We start from the raw sequence: 15,824 nt of genomic DNA on the forward strand, positions 1-15,824 counted from the left end.
CTGAATATAATATAAAGTCAGTATCCCTGAGTTACGATAGTTACATACCTATTAAATGATCAGATTGAGAATGCATCAGATTTATCTTTTAGGTTATGATATTTTGGGAACAATCATCTTTAATTCTTGATGCTATTCAAGTTGAAAGTTCCACTTAAATTGCGTAAAGCACATGTACAGTGCGACGCGCTGTCAAGTGGACACAATCGGGGCATCTACTGTTCCTTTTACTGGGCTCCATTGTTATAACTAATAAAATACCTATATTCATACGAATTACTTTTAATATTGTTAGCATTCACCACACAACACAATCGTCATATATTTAATTAAACTTTAATTTAAACAATGAGTATAGGTACAAGCACTAAAACTAAATTATCCCCAACCTTAGACCTAATCCATCTCTTATATAGAGGTACTATCATGGATTGAAAATCCTTTAAAAGTTGAAAGGTTTAATTTGTTTTACAAATAATTAATAAAACTTTAGTGTCTGCCAGTGATATGTTTATGAACCGAACCTTAAGCTAACAATATATTTCAAAATATTTGTCCCTGGTCAGAAGTTTAGCTTTTCCCTTTTGTCCATCCCATAAAAACGACATTAAGGTGCCGCAGCCCAGCTCAGTGGTGCTTGTGCATAAAATTAATGTGGTATGTCACAGACGATTGATTAAGAAAACAAATATTTTTTGTTACAATAATTTATTAATTGCAGCAACGGGTCGTGCTGCGTGAACATGCTAGAAGGCATTGACTAGAAGTTGTCCCTTTGGGGTCTCTAATACTTCTCCATCTGAGTATATAAGTTGACCTCTTAAAAATGTTTGCATCACCTTACCGTTTAACACACGGTACATGTATGGACTTATCTGAAAGAGAAAATGTACATTATAGGTTATTTTTAAATTAGTACCTTGGTACTTTACTTGCTCGTACAATGACCTAGTGTTTAGGGGGCTTGCTTACTGAAGCATCAAAATCCACACCACTCTAGTAATGTTTCTCGAACAGGCGCTTAGTCATTTAAATAATTTAGCATTTGGCAGTTATTATTTTACCTCTAATGTTTTAAACGTTTACCATAAAATGAAGAAAATGGGAATTGTTAGTGAGCTACCAACATTCCGCGGGTGTGAAGAGAGACCTGCGTAGGGCGTTTTCACTGCATTTGGATTCAGTATTTTTTTAATTGTATGACTTCCTTAACGAATATCGTGAGAAACCCTGCATGCATGCGTGTAAAGTATATCAGTCCGCAATGGACCAACGTGGTGTACTAAGGCCTAAACCCTTCTCTTTCTGAGAGGAGACCCGTGCCCTGTCGTGGGCCATTTTAGTTAAAGACGTTTATTTTTCTCAAAAGAAATTACAATTTCACTCAATGAGAATATTTACAACTGATTTTATGTAGTTAATATTAAAACTACAAACAACGGCACGTACGAAACAATCAGAAATAATAGACTTAAAATGATAAAATGTGTCTATAAAGCAAATTCTTTAATTTAATTTGATTAAATACGATATAGCTCCTTCTTCTTCGACGTCCTTGAGTTTTTTTTATTCCACTATTAGTCCGTCTTTGACTACAATCTCATCTGGTGATAAGTGATGATGCTGTCTAATATGATAGCGGGTTAGCCTATTATATTTAACCCATGTCCCTAATCGGTTCGTACCGGTACCTATAAATCGCTTCGTGGCACGTCTTTGTCGGTAGGGTAGTAACCTAGTAGCTACGGCCGAATCCTGCCACCAATCACGATAGTCTGGTGGCCGGATTCGGCCGTATCTACTGGAGAAAAATCAGAAATTATAAATTCCCTTCATTTTTATCATTAATAGACTAGACTGTACTTGCTTGCTTTCTGGAGACGAGTATTTTTTATCTCAATCGAGATATCAGAAATTCTATAGTGATGAAGTAAGTCTACGAGTCTGACGAATATACCTACTTACTTATAACATGAAAATAAGGTTAAGTTACCTACTTACCTTATTTTTGTACACAATTATGTCAGGTGTAACCACAAACGAAGCGTCAGGGTCAAAGAACACAAGGTCAGCATCGTAACCCGCTTTCAATGCTCCTTTTTGGTTTCCTAAGCCAACAAGATGAGCCGGTCCCGAGGAGAGGTAGTGGCTAAGCGCGCTCAAGCTAAATCCACGAGCTTTAGCTTCTGTCCAAAATAATGATAGACCTGGAAACAGTAATTCACCTCAATATTTTGCATAGATCGTCGTCGTCGTCAACGTCTACCTCAGTCGGTTTCTGGATTGGTGTACGATTATGGTGGTCCGAATTTGACCATTTGCATCCTAATCCTTATTTAATTTATTTAATCCACGCCTCGAAAAGAGCTCACTATACTGTTCGCCCCATTTTATAACAAACATGTAAAAAAATTTAAGTCCAAAACTGATTTTTATTGAATTTTTGTCTGTCTGTCTGTCTGCCTGTCCGGGCATCACGTGAAAACTACTGCACGGATTTAAATACAATTTGGTATGGTGGTAGCTGATATCATATGCTATCGGGTCAACATATAGGCTTCTTTTTATCCCGATAAACAATAAGTTTCCTTCGGGAAATGGGTTGAAATTTTTTATCAATTTTACTTCATATCTCCGAAAAAGAATTAATAATATCGATTTTAATAATTCTTTTTTTATTTGACAGTGTGTCCAAGCATGCATTGTCTAATTTTAATGAAGATTTGATGAAAATTGTCGGAGATCAAGGACATAATTCTTCACAGATAACTGCAAGTTGGAGGGCATATGGGACAACGATCGAATAGATGCGTACCATCCTACTAATATTATAAATGTTATAAATGTTTGTGAGAATATATGTATGGATGAATGTTTGTACGGATAGATGGATGGATGGATGTTTGTTACGCATTAACGCCACAACGAATGAACCGATTTGGCTAAAATTTGCCAGAGATACCTACAATAAAGTCTGGAATAGCTCATACGCTTCTTTTTATCCCGCAAAAGCAAAAAGCTTCTACAGGATAGCATCGCTATTTTTTCCGCATTTGTCTTTCAAAATCCGTGCAACGGAGTTATAGATTGACGTGGTTTTTCGGATAGGCATAATTGAAATATTATTAAGCTTTTAAACTTTGTTTGGTTGAACTGATTCGATTTTAATTTTTTTTTTGGGTTGGTAGTAACAATAATGGCTATATAACATCACGCTACGACCAATGGCTACTATCATTAATGAGAAATGTTGCAAAAACTGCAAAAAATATCCTTTTTGAGAGACTCTGATGCGTTCGATGCGTGATCGTTACGCCAAACGGCGGACGTATGTAGTAAGTATATCGGAGTTATCGAAATGGTTGTTTGTTTAAAGTTCTATAAAACAGTCCGCGACAACATACGACTATTTTTTTAAAGTCGACTCATTCGCGGACGAAGTCGCGCGGGTCCGCTAGTAAATAAATAAAATGTACGTCAGTCTATTCGACTTTGAAATATTTACCAAACTAAGCTGATGATATACCATCCCAAGCAGATAGAGAGTTGATCGTCTTTCTCTCAGAAGGAATTACTTCATCTTCATCAACCCATTACCTGCCCACTACAAAGCAAGGGCCGCTGGTCAGAATGATAAGGGTTTAGACCGTGATCCACCAGGTTGGCCAAGTGCGGATAAGTAGACTTCACACGCCGATGAGAACGTAATGGAGAACGCTCAGGCATTCCTCACGATGTTTTCCTTTACCGTTAAAGTGAGTTACATTTTAATCGCTTTTAAATTCAAAACGCACATAGCTCCGAAAATAAGAGATGCGTTCCGGGGATCGAACTCGGTCCTCCGAAAAGGAGCTCGAAACCACTTGACTATTACCGCTTCTTACATAAATGATGAACTAATAGCCTATTCTATCTTGAAATATCGAGCCTACTGCCGAATGAGCGCATACGACAAATCAAAATTATTACAAAAGAAGCTTTATTTGTAACCTTCTTTTGCAATCATCTTTTGGAATAAATATTATCGATATTTACCAAACTGAACAGAAGATATTCCACCCCAGGCAGACATAAAGTTGGACGTTTTCTTGTCAGCAACGGTAGGTGAATGGTCCGACGCTACTAAATCAAGCCTTCGATCTCTGATGTACTCCCATAGCTTTAACTGGATAGAAAGATTCGAATATTTAAGTCATAATCCAATATGTCTATAGAACAAGTAGGTGTTTACAGATGGCTAGCTTTATTATTTGGTTGATATTAAAAAAAAAACAGCATTATAATATTGTGCTTCTTTGGCGTCCTTCGTTTGTCCTTTATTTTATTAGGTTTAAAGCATATTTTTAGGTTTAAAGCATTTATTTTTATTTTTATTATTGCTTTACCTTGTTAGTGATACTTCTAATTGGTGGTGAGCATTTAAACTCCGAGTGACCGGGCGGAATCTGTTCCGAGCTCAAAGTAAGATAGTGGCCGCAAGTCTCTGCAGTGACTCCACCACGCCAGCGAGTGGACCCAGACTGAATCCTTTGCTCTCTGGCTTGTTCTAGTAACGGTATGACATCTGCCGCCGACACGTGGACTACGTGCACGTGAACGCTGTAAATTATTAAGTCTTAAGAATCATACTTGTAACAATTTAATGATTTGCAAATATATTTGCATAGTTACCTACTTATTTTCAGTAGCCAATGATAACAAACCGTACGTATTTCTGATATCGTCCTGACCTTAGAATAAATAGGTAATTTCTAGGTTCTAGAGGAATAACTCAATATGTTCATCCAAAATTCATACATTTTTGAAACAATTAATATAAAACATAAGCTGGACTAATTCAGTAAATACTACATTTTTTTTTTGATAGGACTTAGCGAGGGGTAATTTCTCGTTTCTCTCTTCTTAAACTAGAAGTAAAAATAGCTAAGGAGTGAATTAAACTATTGTAAAAATAGAAAAAAAACAGAAATTCTTCGCGATTAAGGTCTCGAATACTGATTAAGTTCCTACTTACTCATATTTTGCTATGTATTTCGCTAATAATGACACAGCTTCAAGCTCCATTTCCGGAGGCCGCGATGCCAGGTAGGTGTTGTACAGAAAGGGATCTGTAAAAGATACTCAAATTCAGACGTCTAATACTTAAATAGGTAGCTCGCGAGGAAATCTCTTTATCTCTGCGCCACAGTATTTTTTGACACCGGAGGGCAAGTTACTACGACCACGACCATACGAATTCACACATCGCCATCTAGTGCCCAAAGTAAGCGCAGCTTGTGTTATGGGTAGGTACTAAGATAACTGATAAGATAATTTTATGAATAATATACATAAATACTTATAATAAACATATAAACACCCAGACACTGAAAAACATCTATGTTCATCACAAAAACATTTTCCAGTTGTGGGAATCGCACCCACGGCCTTAGACCCAGAAAGCAGGGCCGCTGCCCACTGCGCCAATCGGCCGTCAAGTTGTAATTAGCCTCCGGCCTCATGTGCCTGTAGTAACAACCAGACCGGAACATATCATTGCAAAATGCTGCTTGGAAACAGAAAAAAGCCTGGCGGTAGTAGTTCCCCCAACGAGTTTTGCCTTAAAAGCTCAATACTTAGCGTAGATTATAAAAATATCTTCATCAAAAACAAAAAAAATCTACAATCCAAAACATTAATAACTCGTTCTGCCCGTGGGGTGGCTAAAGCGGGTAAGGCTTTTGGGAAAATGGGTGGATGTAAAACAATGAGAATAATCTTCTTAAATAATAACAGTAAACAATTATTTCAGCTTTTTGTCATTGGATACTTAGTTTACTTTAGTTTACTTTTTACGGTACCTACTGCACCGCGGCGCCCTGGGGCTTCTTAAAAAGTACAAAGGTGCACCGCGAGGCGCTCCTACAAAAATGAAGACAATTTTGTGCAGCGGAATCACGGCTTGTCCCAGACTTTAAAAATTGTGATCACCAAGCTCTTTCATGCCATTGTTGGAGATTACTTTTCTTAATTCTTTGTTAAAATTTTATTGTTTTTTATGGTTTTATTAGTTTCATAATGAAGTCGTTTTATTTTTTGCGCCTAAATAACAAGTACCTGTTTTTTTATTTAGCAAGGTAAAGGCACGGGCGCGCGGCGCGCCCTGACAATTTTTTTTACATGTAAGAGCGGCGCTGCACTGGCTTATATTAAGTAGACTGAATGTGGTAACAGTGAAGCGTCAGTTTTCCTCATGTTTTCCAGATACGTATTATTACTTATTAGTACCTACAGCTAGGATTCATTAAAAGTGCAACCTTCACTACATGAAACAAAGTAATTTTATTTAAATAGCCATGAAAAAAATCACTGTGGACGTTGGTAGGATGAACATTTGCATAACAATTCCGATAAGATTTGCTGCGAAAAATACAAAAATAAAACTAGACTGTTAAGTAAGTAAGTAATTAGTTTAACAAAGAGTTGTACTGACCAGTAGAGTCGCATCCTTCGCATTGGCTTCCATTACTAATTGGATATTCGGCATGGAACTGGATAATTTAAACAACAACATAATTAACACGGGTCTATAGAACTGAATAAAAAAAAGTAAGGTCAAACTTCTTACAGCCAATACAGTGTTTGTTCCGTTTAATGTAGTGAAGATCTTATCTAAGTCGTTAGTGTCGACGTTGGGAAATTCGGACACACCGCTGTCTATTAAAAATCCTTTGAAACCAACAACTCCGGCATTAATCAAGTTTTTTAACTCCACCTAAAAAACAAAAAAATAAGTTTTTGGAACAATTGCTGCTGTGTTCTGTATTAAATGTTGTAGGAACTGCGTGGTTCTATGTAGGGCTAGCATGCGCGACACGAGACTATATGTTTTAGAAGAGATAATGAGTAGATATACTACTCATTATCTCTTCTATCACTATACTAAAATACGAGTAACGGGTAGATCGCGAACGCTTTGTCTTGTGGATAAGTGGACAGCTACAAGCTAATTGCAATTTTTTCCTATATGCTTTTAGTTTAAACTTTAGAGAGTAAACATATAGATAGACAGTATTTATTATCAACCCAGGTCCACTATAATGCACCCAGTATGAGTGGGGTTTAGGTCAGACAGTTCAACATGCTGGCCAATTGCAGATTGGTAGACTTCACACACCTTTGAGAACGTTGTGGGGAACTCAGGCATGCACGTTTCCTCACGATGTTTTCCTTCACCGTTAAAGCAAGTGATATTTTTTATATAAATACAAAAACGCACATAGCTCCGAAAAGTTTAAGGTACGTCGTGCGTGCTTTGATCGGAATCAGTCACCCCGAAAGGGGTTAGGTAGGCTAAAGATAGGATAGATTCTTGCAACATAGCAAGTAATCAAGCCTACAGCAGCCCACTGCTGGACTAAGCAACTCCCAACGGGTTAAGATGTTGAAGATTAAGATGATGATGAAGATAAAAAGAACTTAATGTAACCGCGCGATTCTGCGAATGAGTCGACTTAAAAGAATAGTCGTATGTTAATGAATCCTAGCTAGATCGATTTATCGTATGCTAATTTAATGTATATTAAATTTCATGAAAATCGTTGGAGCCCAGATTCCAATTATATATATATATATATATATACAAGAATTGCTCGTTTAAAGATATAAGATATTCCATAAATCAGTAATTCCATATTCCATAATTTTGCTTTATTCTTATAAAAACAATGATTCTATAAAGTATATTAGGCTATAACTAGACTAAGCAATTCCCTTGGCTCCCTATGGTTACCAAACTTTATATTGAATTGAATACATACCTCATTACCCGGAACGATGCCTCCCCAGAATGCAACATCTACATAAGCTTCTTCTCTTGCAGCAGAAGTTTTAATCTTGAAATTTTCCATAGTTGTTGTCGGGGGAACAGAATTCCTAAAAATAATATTTTTACACCAGCTTTCTTTATACTAACACTAATGATTTGTACTAATACTCTGTTTCCTGGACAAACCCTAGAGTACCGTTTTCACCCGAGGATTTAAAAGTTTGACATAGAGTTGACTATTTAACTCAGGATAACCAAATGTGTTATTTTCAACAAATTTTTGGTTGGCAAACGAGTAAATAAATAAACGCACTTTCGCATTTATAATATTAACTATGGGTTAATAAAACTGCTAGGTAGGCTAGGTATCTGCTTTATTGGATAGCCTGTCTCATTAAAATATTGTCTTGAAAACTATTATTTCAAATTTACAAAAATGTAAAGGGTAACAAAGTATTAGATACACAAAGTCTCAAACCTAAGATTTTCTCACCCTTAACACTTGTGTTATTGAATTTACTTTTTTTAATTTGACTAAGCTGTACTTAACTAAATGGCAATAGAAATGGCTAATAATTTCAATTTAACTATTAGCTAATGTATTTATTTAATTTCATAAAGCTACTAAACTACACTAAAATTTATGTACCGTACCTATTAGTAATTACTTTCTACAAATTATATAAGTGTTAAATTATTGAAATATATTTCATTGAAATCCATTAAGGTGTTGAGTGCTGAATCATGTTGAAAGATGTAAACTAAAGATAATTAATCTCTGTAGTTAAACACAGCAAAAAAATACCATATTGTTGACCATATTTCTGACTAAATGAAAATAAGGAAAAATATCTTTACTAATAATTTACGCCACACATTACAATTTGCATCACCTTAAGTGCCACCCGGGCGCTTCCACATAAATAACAGAAGCGCCAGGATAACGATTGTCATGTATAGCACAACCCAGTAAAAGATTCCAGCTCAGCATTGTGCTACCAGTTGCGTGCACTTCATACATGCACTGCATACCCAAATTATTTTATATAACTCGTAGTGGAATCTTTCCATTTTATGCCATCTACCTGCTTTATGCATACCCTGGTCGAAAACCCTGTTCACGCCACTGTGTGCTACCCTATGTATGTAAGGCAAAAGCCAGCAGCTGGAACCCTGTTCCAAGTTAAGCCACGGAAATATCGATTACAGCTGCCTATCAGGTAAATAAAAATATAAAAGATAAAAACTAGGTTCAACATTACTGGGTATTTTGGTTTTTAAATTTTTTTAATTACAAATATTATATCAATAATTCCTTAAAGTTCCCTTTAAAATATTTAAATTTATACTGAACTGTAACTAAACTAACTAAACTCCTAAAAATCATCAATAATTTCCAAAAAAAAACTGCTAATTGCAACGTAGCTAAATAGAATCCGGTTATGCCACGCTCTTATCATAACAATAACGTAAATGATTCATTGCATCTTTTTGTCCAAACAACATAAAAACAAATGAGACACTAGCGTCACTATAGTACTGAAATTGACCTTCTAACGAGCCTGTCACGATCCGCTTTACGAGAATACTTATTATGCAATTCATGATTTTATCACCCAAAAAGTACCTATCAATGCTTAGACTTCGGAAAAAAGAGACAAAGTAAATCACTAGGTTGAGATAAACCGATTTATCTAATCTTTGGGTATCAGAGATTTTCTACTATTTATCACTCAAGGAACGGTACATTATTAGTACCTACCTATATGGTTAGCAACATAATCATCATTGAAAACGGTGAAGTACTTAGAATCTTAGAGTTAAGTTTTTTATATGCCGCTTAATTTATCAAAATCTAACTTTGAATCATAGCGTACCTACTCTACCTATATAATGAGCGAACACTTTGGTAGCTTAGTATTACGGTCCATCTAACTTGTATTGTATCTTAAGTCCTACCGATATATGCCTGAATCCATAGTTCGATAAAGTTATTCAGGTATTCAATCCGCAGTGTTTGTAAATCTTTGAAACAGCTGCTAAAACCCTAATACAATGGAGCCCATAAATTGCTTTATTTTCCCATTATATCTGACCCAAAAGCCGTCGATCTGGAAATGGTAAAACGGCTTGTACTTACAAAGGCATGTCAACGATTGTGGTGAAACCTCCCGCAGCAGCAGCCCTGGTGGCGGTTACATAGCCTTCCCACGTAGTTCTACCTGGTTCGTTAACATGCACGTGCGAGTCAACCCCTCCTGCCATCAATGCCCAGTTACCGCCATCTATGACCTAAAAGAAAATCAAAAAAGCTACTTTAGACTATAACAATCTTACAAAAACATATAAGTGTAAAATGTTTCCAAGACGTGACAATAACTTAACTACCACTGTCAAATGCAAAAAAGATTTCTAAATCTTAAATCCGATATGGGTTCGCGATATCAAATAGTTATCAGATCTCGTGTAGTGCCAAGCTTCTAACTCTGCATGTTTGTAGTTAGGTCAAACTACATATTTTGACGAAGGTGTAGAGTAGGTATATTAATAGGTAGTAGTGTAGGTAGGTATATGCCTTGAGGAGATTGAGCGTGTAACATAAACAGCTCGACTCTACATTACATCTGATAAATATTTGACATTGTGAACCCTGATCGGATTTCGGATTCGGAAATCTTTTTTCCATTTGATAGCACCATTCTTATGTAAGGTTATAGATTATTGACATGACTGAAACCGCAACCGAAGTTTTGGGGAGCAAATATGATTTTAACGGGTTTTCGATTTAACATCATTGTTTTTAAAGTTTCTACTGATTTTTATCATAAGTCCTTTGGTTTGACTTCGGCCTCACTTTCGTTGAGCTAGATCATGGCACGTACTTCTAAGTTATCTGAGTTTTAAGCAGCTACATATCTCTCGCTTTAACGGTGAAGGAAAACATTGTAAGGAAACCTGCACGCTTGAGAGTTCTCCACAATGTTCCAAAGGTGGGTGAAGGCAATCAATCCGCATTTGGCCAGCGTGGTGGACTACGGCTTAAACCCTTCTCATTCTGGGACGAGACCAACAACTTGTTCACGGCCAACTACAATGATACTAATTGATTGATAAAATAGTCTTCTACTCATTTAAAGTATTAACGGTAGTTAAGTTATATAATTTGATGATGTAGGAGCAAATATAAATATTATACAGCTCAGTCATGAAACCAGTTTTTAAAATGTAAAGATGCAAATTTGCCTTATAGCGGCCTCTGGCCACCAAATTTAAGGATAAATAAAGAAATTGGCCTTTATTACTTGTGACGACATATTCGCAACAGCCTTCTGCAAATGTGAATGTGTGGTCATCACAGGTGAGGTTGCGGTCAAGCGCAAACCTGTATTGAAAGTGTGGGTTCATAATAAAAGTAGCCATCTAGGCGACCTAACACGTTTACTGTAGAAAAAACATTTCTTCTCGTGCGGCGCACGGAGCGCGAGCAGTAAAAAAAGTTTCTATCAGACTTCAGTAGATATATCATTCCATCGGACACCTAGATGGTACATAAAGCTATCTTTGGGAAAGCATACTGAACATTTTTTTAAATAATCGATATGTTAATGAATCATTTTATTCAAACTCGGCCTCGCCTGACAGATAGCGAGAAATTAGCAAGTGAAAATATCGTGTCGATTAGGAACGGTAACGTAATAAAGAGTATAATTGTATATAAAGCGATGTAACAAACAATAAATAATTCATTCTCATTTATCAATGGTTAAATAAATAAAAATATGTTTGCCTACTCAGTCTATGTGGCCCAAAAAAATTGATTACATTCGTGGCAAAAAAAAAAAAAAATGTTTCATTATTTTTAGCTTCTATTTACACTAATAGCCTCGTCTTTTACAGCTTTCAGTACACAAACAATATAAACAACGACCATGCACCCTTACGATTGTTTATCGACAAAGCACTATTGCTTCATACTATGACTTGTAAACCACAGTAAATATATGCGCTAAAGATATTTAATATGCTAAAAAAGCAAATTGCGGCAACAGTTTGATGGCGATTATCCACCAAAGCTAACCGCCGCACTGCACGCATTATTTTTAGCATGTGTATGATCAAAAAAGCCTGATATTTTATTATTCCCTCCCGGCATTTTCTAGGCAAGCGTGCTCCAACCATTTAGACAAATTTTATCATTGCTTTCTAACAGGCATGATTGTCGACAAGCGGTGGCCTATCGTTAATAAAATTAAAAAAAAAAAAAATGGTTATCTGTAAAGTCGGCTTACTGACGATAGTTGAACGTGACAACGTCGTAAGAAAATACTGATGGAATGGTTGACATTTTTAATGGAACGCCTCAGAGCGAGGTAACGCCGCATACGTCACGTTTTTTCGTGCGTGCAGCCGGCTCCATCGAATTATAAGACCTTGTCACGTCAAAAACGACACATTAAACAAAAAGCAAAAATCAAAGTATCCTAATCCAATTTTTTTCTTTTTAGTATTTCAAGAATTGAAAACCTGCGGAAAGAGATGCTGCTCTAAAAGTGCGCACACAATGTACCTCATAAAGCCGATTGTGAGCCGCAGTGAACGGGTCAGATATTACTATAAGATTTAATATATTCATACGAAGCTTAAATTTCGGCAACATTTATTTCATATGAAAATACATAATATAGTTAAAATAGTTTCAGGTATCTACATACTCAATTATGTCTATCTAAATAATAATAAAAAAAAAGCAATTATTGTCTATAATTACCTCAAGAGATGCTTCGTCGTTTGATAGAAGTTCAATAATAGATTCTCGTGTTAAAACTCCCTCAATTTTTCCGTTTATGTCCACTAATACACCACCGTCGAACTCTCCTGATTCTGTCACCACATTCCGACTAAGGAATAACTGTCTTTCTCTGTTTTCTATTTGAAACCCTCTGCACGAAATTTCTGACACTGTATAAATAGCATTAATAATATAGTTAATACCGTCTTATGTTTAAATTTTATAAAATTGCAAAATAATATTCCTTTACCTAAAAGTATAAATATAAATAAATAATACAACGACATGTTTGTCGTTGATTTTTACGTCGACGTTTATACCTAACCGCGTTCTTTGCCCCACTGAAGGCTCTTAACAGAATGATGTTTCCGCCTATTTAAAATGCATTTAAATAAGAACATAGGTAGTTACTGATAGTTGCGAGAGTTAACTATTAAGAGATAAATTTGGAAGTTGTGTTATATTTAAATTTTCTGTAAATCATGTACTCGTAGGTAAGAAAAATCACACCTTATTTACACAAAAATATAACATATCAATACATACCTACACTTTTATTTGATACCACTGCACATGGAATAAGTTGGATAAAGGGTACAATTTGTTATATAATATATAACAAATTGTATTTGTTATATAATATATAACAAATTGTATAAATCATACATGATACATAGCCATCTCTTCCGAAGGTGTAAATGACATACATATAGTTAGGTGCAATGCAGGTGGTGTGATTAAAATACATCTTATTTATCACCACGCTTATTAAAGTTGAATAAGTATACCTAAGCTACGTGCTTTGTTCAAGCTCTCAGAGTATATATTTGCAAGTAATACCTACCTCCACGAAATAATTATAGGAATAGCTACTCTACTAGTTCCAACAATTAAGTTTCTTGAGGAAGTTAAATCTTTTTCTTCTTGTCCTTATTCCACGCTAAGTGGGTTCGGCACAACGTGGCTACTTCCAAAACACTCATTTCGTCACATCATCACTCCTATCAGACGTAAACTCATTATCCACTTTTACACGCATAGCCACTTTTACACGGATATCACACAATCCATTCATCTCTTCTTTCGTATTTATCCATCTATCTCTTACATTTAGTCTCTCCAAGAACATCCTTTCCTACACTCCTGATGCACCAAGATTTCATTCCATCACTCGTTTCTTTGACCACCTTCGCGTCGACGAGAACGCTCTAACGATGTCGTGAATTCCAGTTGTACTTGAAGCCATGTTGTAAGAGTTTTGGCTAGATATTTCACAAACGGCCGCCTGCCTGACGTCGACTCTCTTTGGCAATGTGCACGTTGGTGAAATGACCGCCACCTTTCGGTTGAGTAGGGTAGTGTAACTTAAATCCCCTTGTAGTCGAAAAAGTAAGGAACAGTAATCACGTACTCAATCATACATACTCAGTAATACTTATACCCACCGTACGACTTGTATCTCATAGCAGACTTATTTTGTTAATCAGGTTTGTCATATAATTTAAGAAGAAGAAGAAGAAACACTTTATTGCACGTATAACATACAGGAAAAGAAACAGTAAGGAGTATACAGTACACAATGTAGACATGCAAAGGCGGCCTTATTGCTGCAAGCAATCTCTTACAGGCAACCTTTGTAGATAGGACTTACAGCAAGAGAACGGGATAGTGCCAAGAGTGTTGATAGATATACATAAATACCAAAATGTAAAGATACAAATACATATATAATTTAAATAAATATACGTAATATATAAAATATACCTACATAATATATAAATAGAAAATATACATAATATATATAAATATATAACAAACATAATATATATAAGTAGATTTTAACACACAGTAAAAAAAAAAAAAAAAAAGAATCTACTTCAAATTTCATCACTCAAAGAGAGGTAGTAGTCCTTCAGACGACTCTTAAATATCGGAAGGGAACTACTTCCACGGATTTCAGCAGGCAGATTGTTCCAGAGCATAACTGCTTTAAAGGTGAAAGAATTACAGAAGAACTTCGTTTTAATAAAAGGGAGTACCAGACGGTTACCAAGGCGGGATCGAAGGTTGGAATGAGAAGATGAGTCAGAAATAAAGCGAAAACGATCCCTTAAATAAGAGGGAGATAAATGGCTATTAAGAATAGAATAAAAGAAGGAAAGTAGATGAACTTCACGGCGTAAACGGATAGGCAACCATTTTAGTCTAGCTCGGTACTCCGATATGTGATCAAATTTACGCAGTCCAAACACAAACCGGATGCATAAATTTTGAATTTAATTAATTTAGTAAAATCTATAAAAAATAAACTGGATATTGGATAGAAACAGGCGTTACTTTGCGGAATTCCAGGATATATGTGAACGATGATGAAGTTGATGAAGAGGATGCTTCGGCGTCGGAGCAAAACGTGTGTAGAGAGTAGGTATACTTTGGAAGATCTGTTTGGTGTGGACTGTGGAGTAGTTACGTATAAAGATTGAAGAAATTATAAATTACATCGTCTAGTTTTTGTTTTGCTTTTCGCGGGTAATAGGAAATTATGCTTAATGTTTATTGTAGAAACTATTCGGGACATTCCCAAAAATTCAAAGATAGGTATCTAAATAATTTATCAAAATTATTGTAAATACTTTTTGACTAATTTTTTTTGATAAAATCATGACGATCACGACTATTATTCTCCTATAACAGATAAAAGGATGTAGGATGCGTCCCAAAATCGTACGGGAAAAATGAAGTTCATTTTCAAATCCGGAAGTGGAAGTTGTAGGCAGGACTTGCAACAAAGAAATTAAAGCAAGATCGCAACAAGTAAATGCCGTGACGATAAAAGTCTTGTAACATTTTTATAAAATGTAAAAGGATGTAGGATGCGTCCCAAAATCGTGCGGGAAAAATGATTTTCATTTTCAGATCCGGAAGTTGAACTTTTAGTTAGGTCTTGTAACAAAAAATTTAAAGCATGATCGCAACAAGTAAATGCCGTGACGATAATAGTCTTGTAACATTAATTTAAAATGTAACAAGAATGCCCTTATCTTTAACTTGATAGGTCGTTGAAGTATTGTTCTTCAATGTTACTTGACTTGGGTTTTGTTGCTTTCTTGGCCTTGCGCGCTTGATTACTCGTCATAAATTATCTGTATTCTTTTTTGTTACCTTTATTAAAGGCACGGATGAGTGGGTGTGGCTTATAACTTTTTTTCAGAGTCGTTTCATTCTCAG

At 35.7% G+C, this 15,824-nt stretch overlaps 1 protein-coding gene across 1 annotated transcript; it reads right to left on the reverse strand.

Moving 5' to 3' along the window:
- Nucleotides 1–412: 412 nt before the first annotated feature.
- Nucleotides 413–12,944, reverse strand: LOC120624409 (allantoinase-like). Its single transcript, XM_039890936.1, has 11 exons — nt 12,847–12,944; nt 12,576–12,766; nt 9,948–10,099; nt 7,800–7,914; nt 6,608–6,754; nt 6,473–6,530; nt 5,015–5,108; nt 4,386–4,599; nt 4,036–4,165; nt 2,002–2,207; nt 413–875 (listed from the first exon to the last, which is right to left on the reverse strand). Exons 1-11 carry the CDS (start codon nt 12,881–12,883, stop codon nt 747–749), a joined length of 1,473 nt encoding a protein of 490 aa, XP_039746870.1. The 5' UTR covers nt 12,884–12,944; the 3' UTR covers nt 413–746.
- Nucleotides 12,945–15,824: the final 2,880 nt, after the last annotated feature.

Source organism: Pararge aegeria, chromosome 6 (genome assembly GCF_905163445.1).
Source record: "Pararge aegeria chromosome 6, ilParAegt1.1, whole genome shotgun sequence".
NCBI classification, from domain to species: Eukaryota; Metazoa; Arthropoda; class Insecta; order Lepidoptera; family Nymphalidae; genus Pararge; species Pararge aegeria.

Excerpts from the sequence above, each read along its gene's own strand:
- LOC120624409 (XM_039890936.1), bottom strand. The coding sequence starts at position 12,883 with ATGTCGTTGTATTATTTATTTATATTTATACTTTTAG. Across the intron at positions 10,100-12,575 it reads ACGACGAAGCATCTCTTGAG|GTCATAGATGGCGGTAACTG; the intron begins GTAATTATAGAC and ends ATTTTCTTTTAG. Across the intron at positions 876-2,001 it reads TAATTGTGTACAAAAATAAG|ATAAGTCCATACATGTACCG; the intron begins GTAAGTAGGTAA and ends TTTCTCTTTCAG.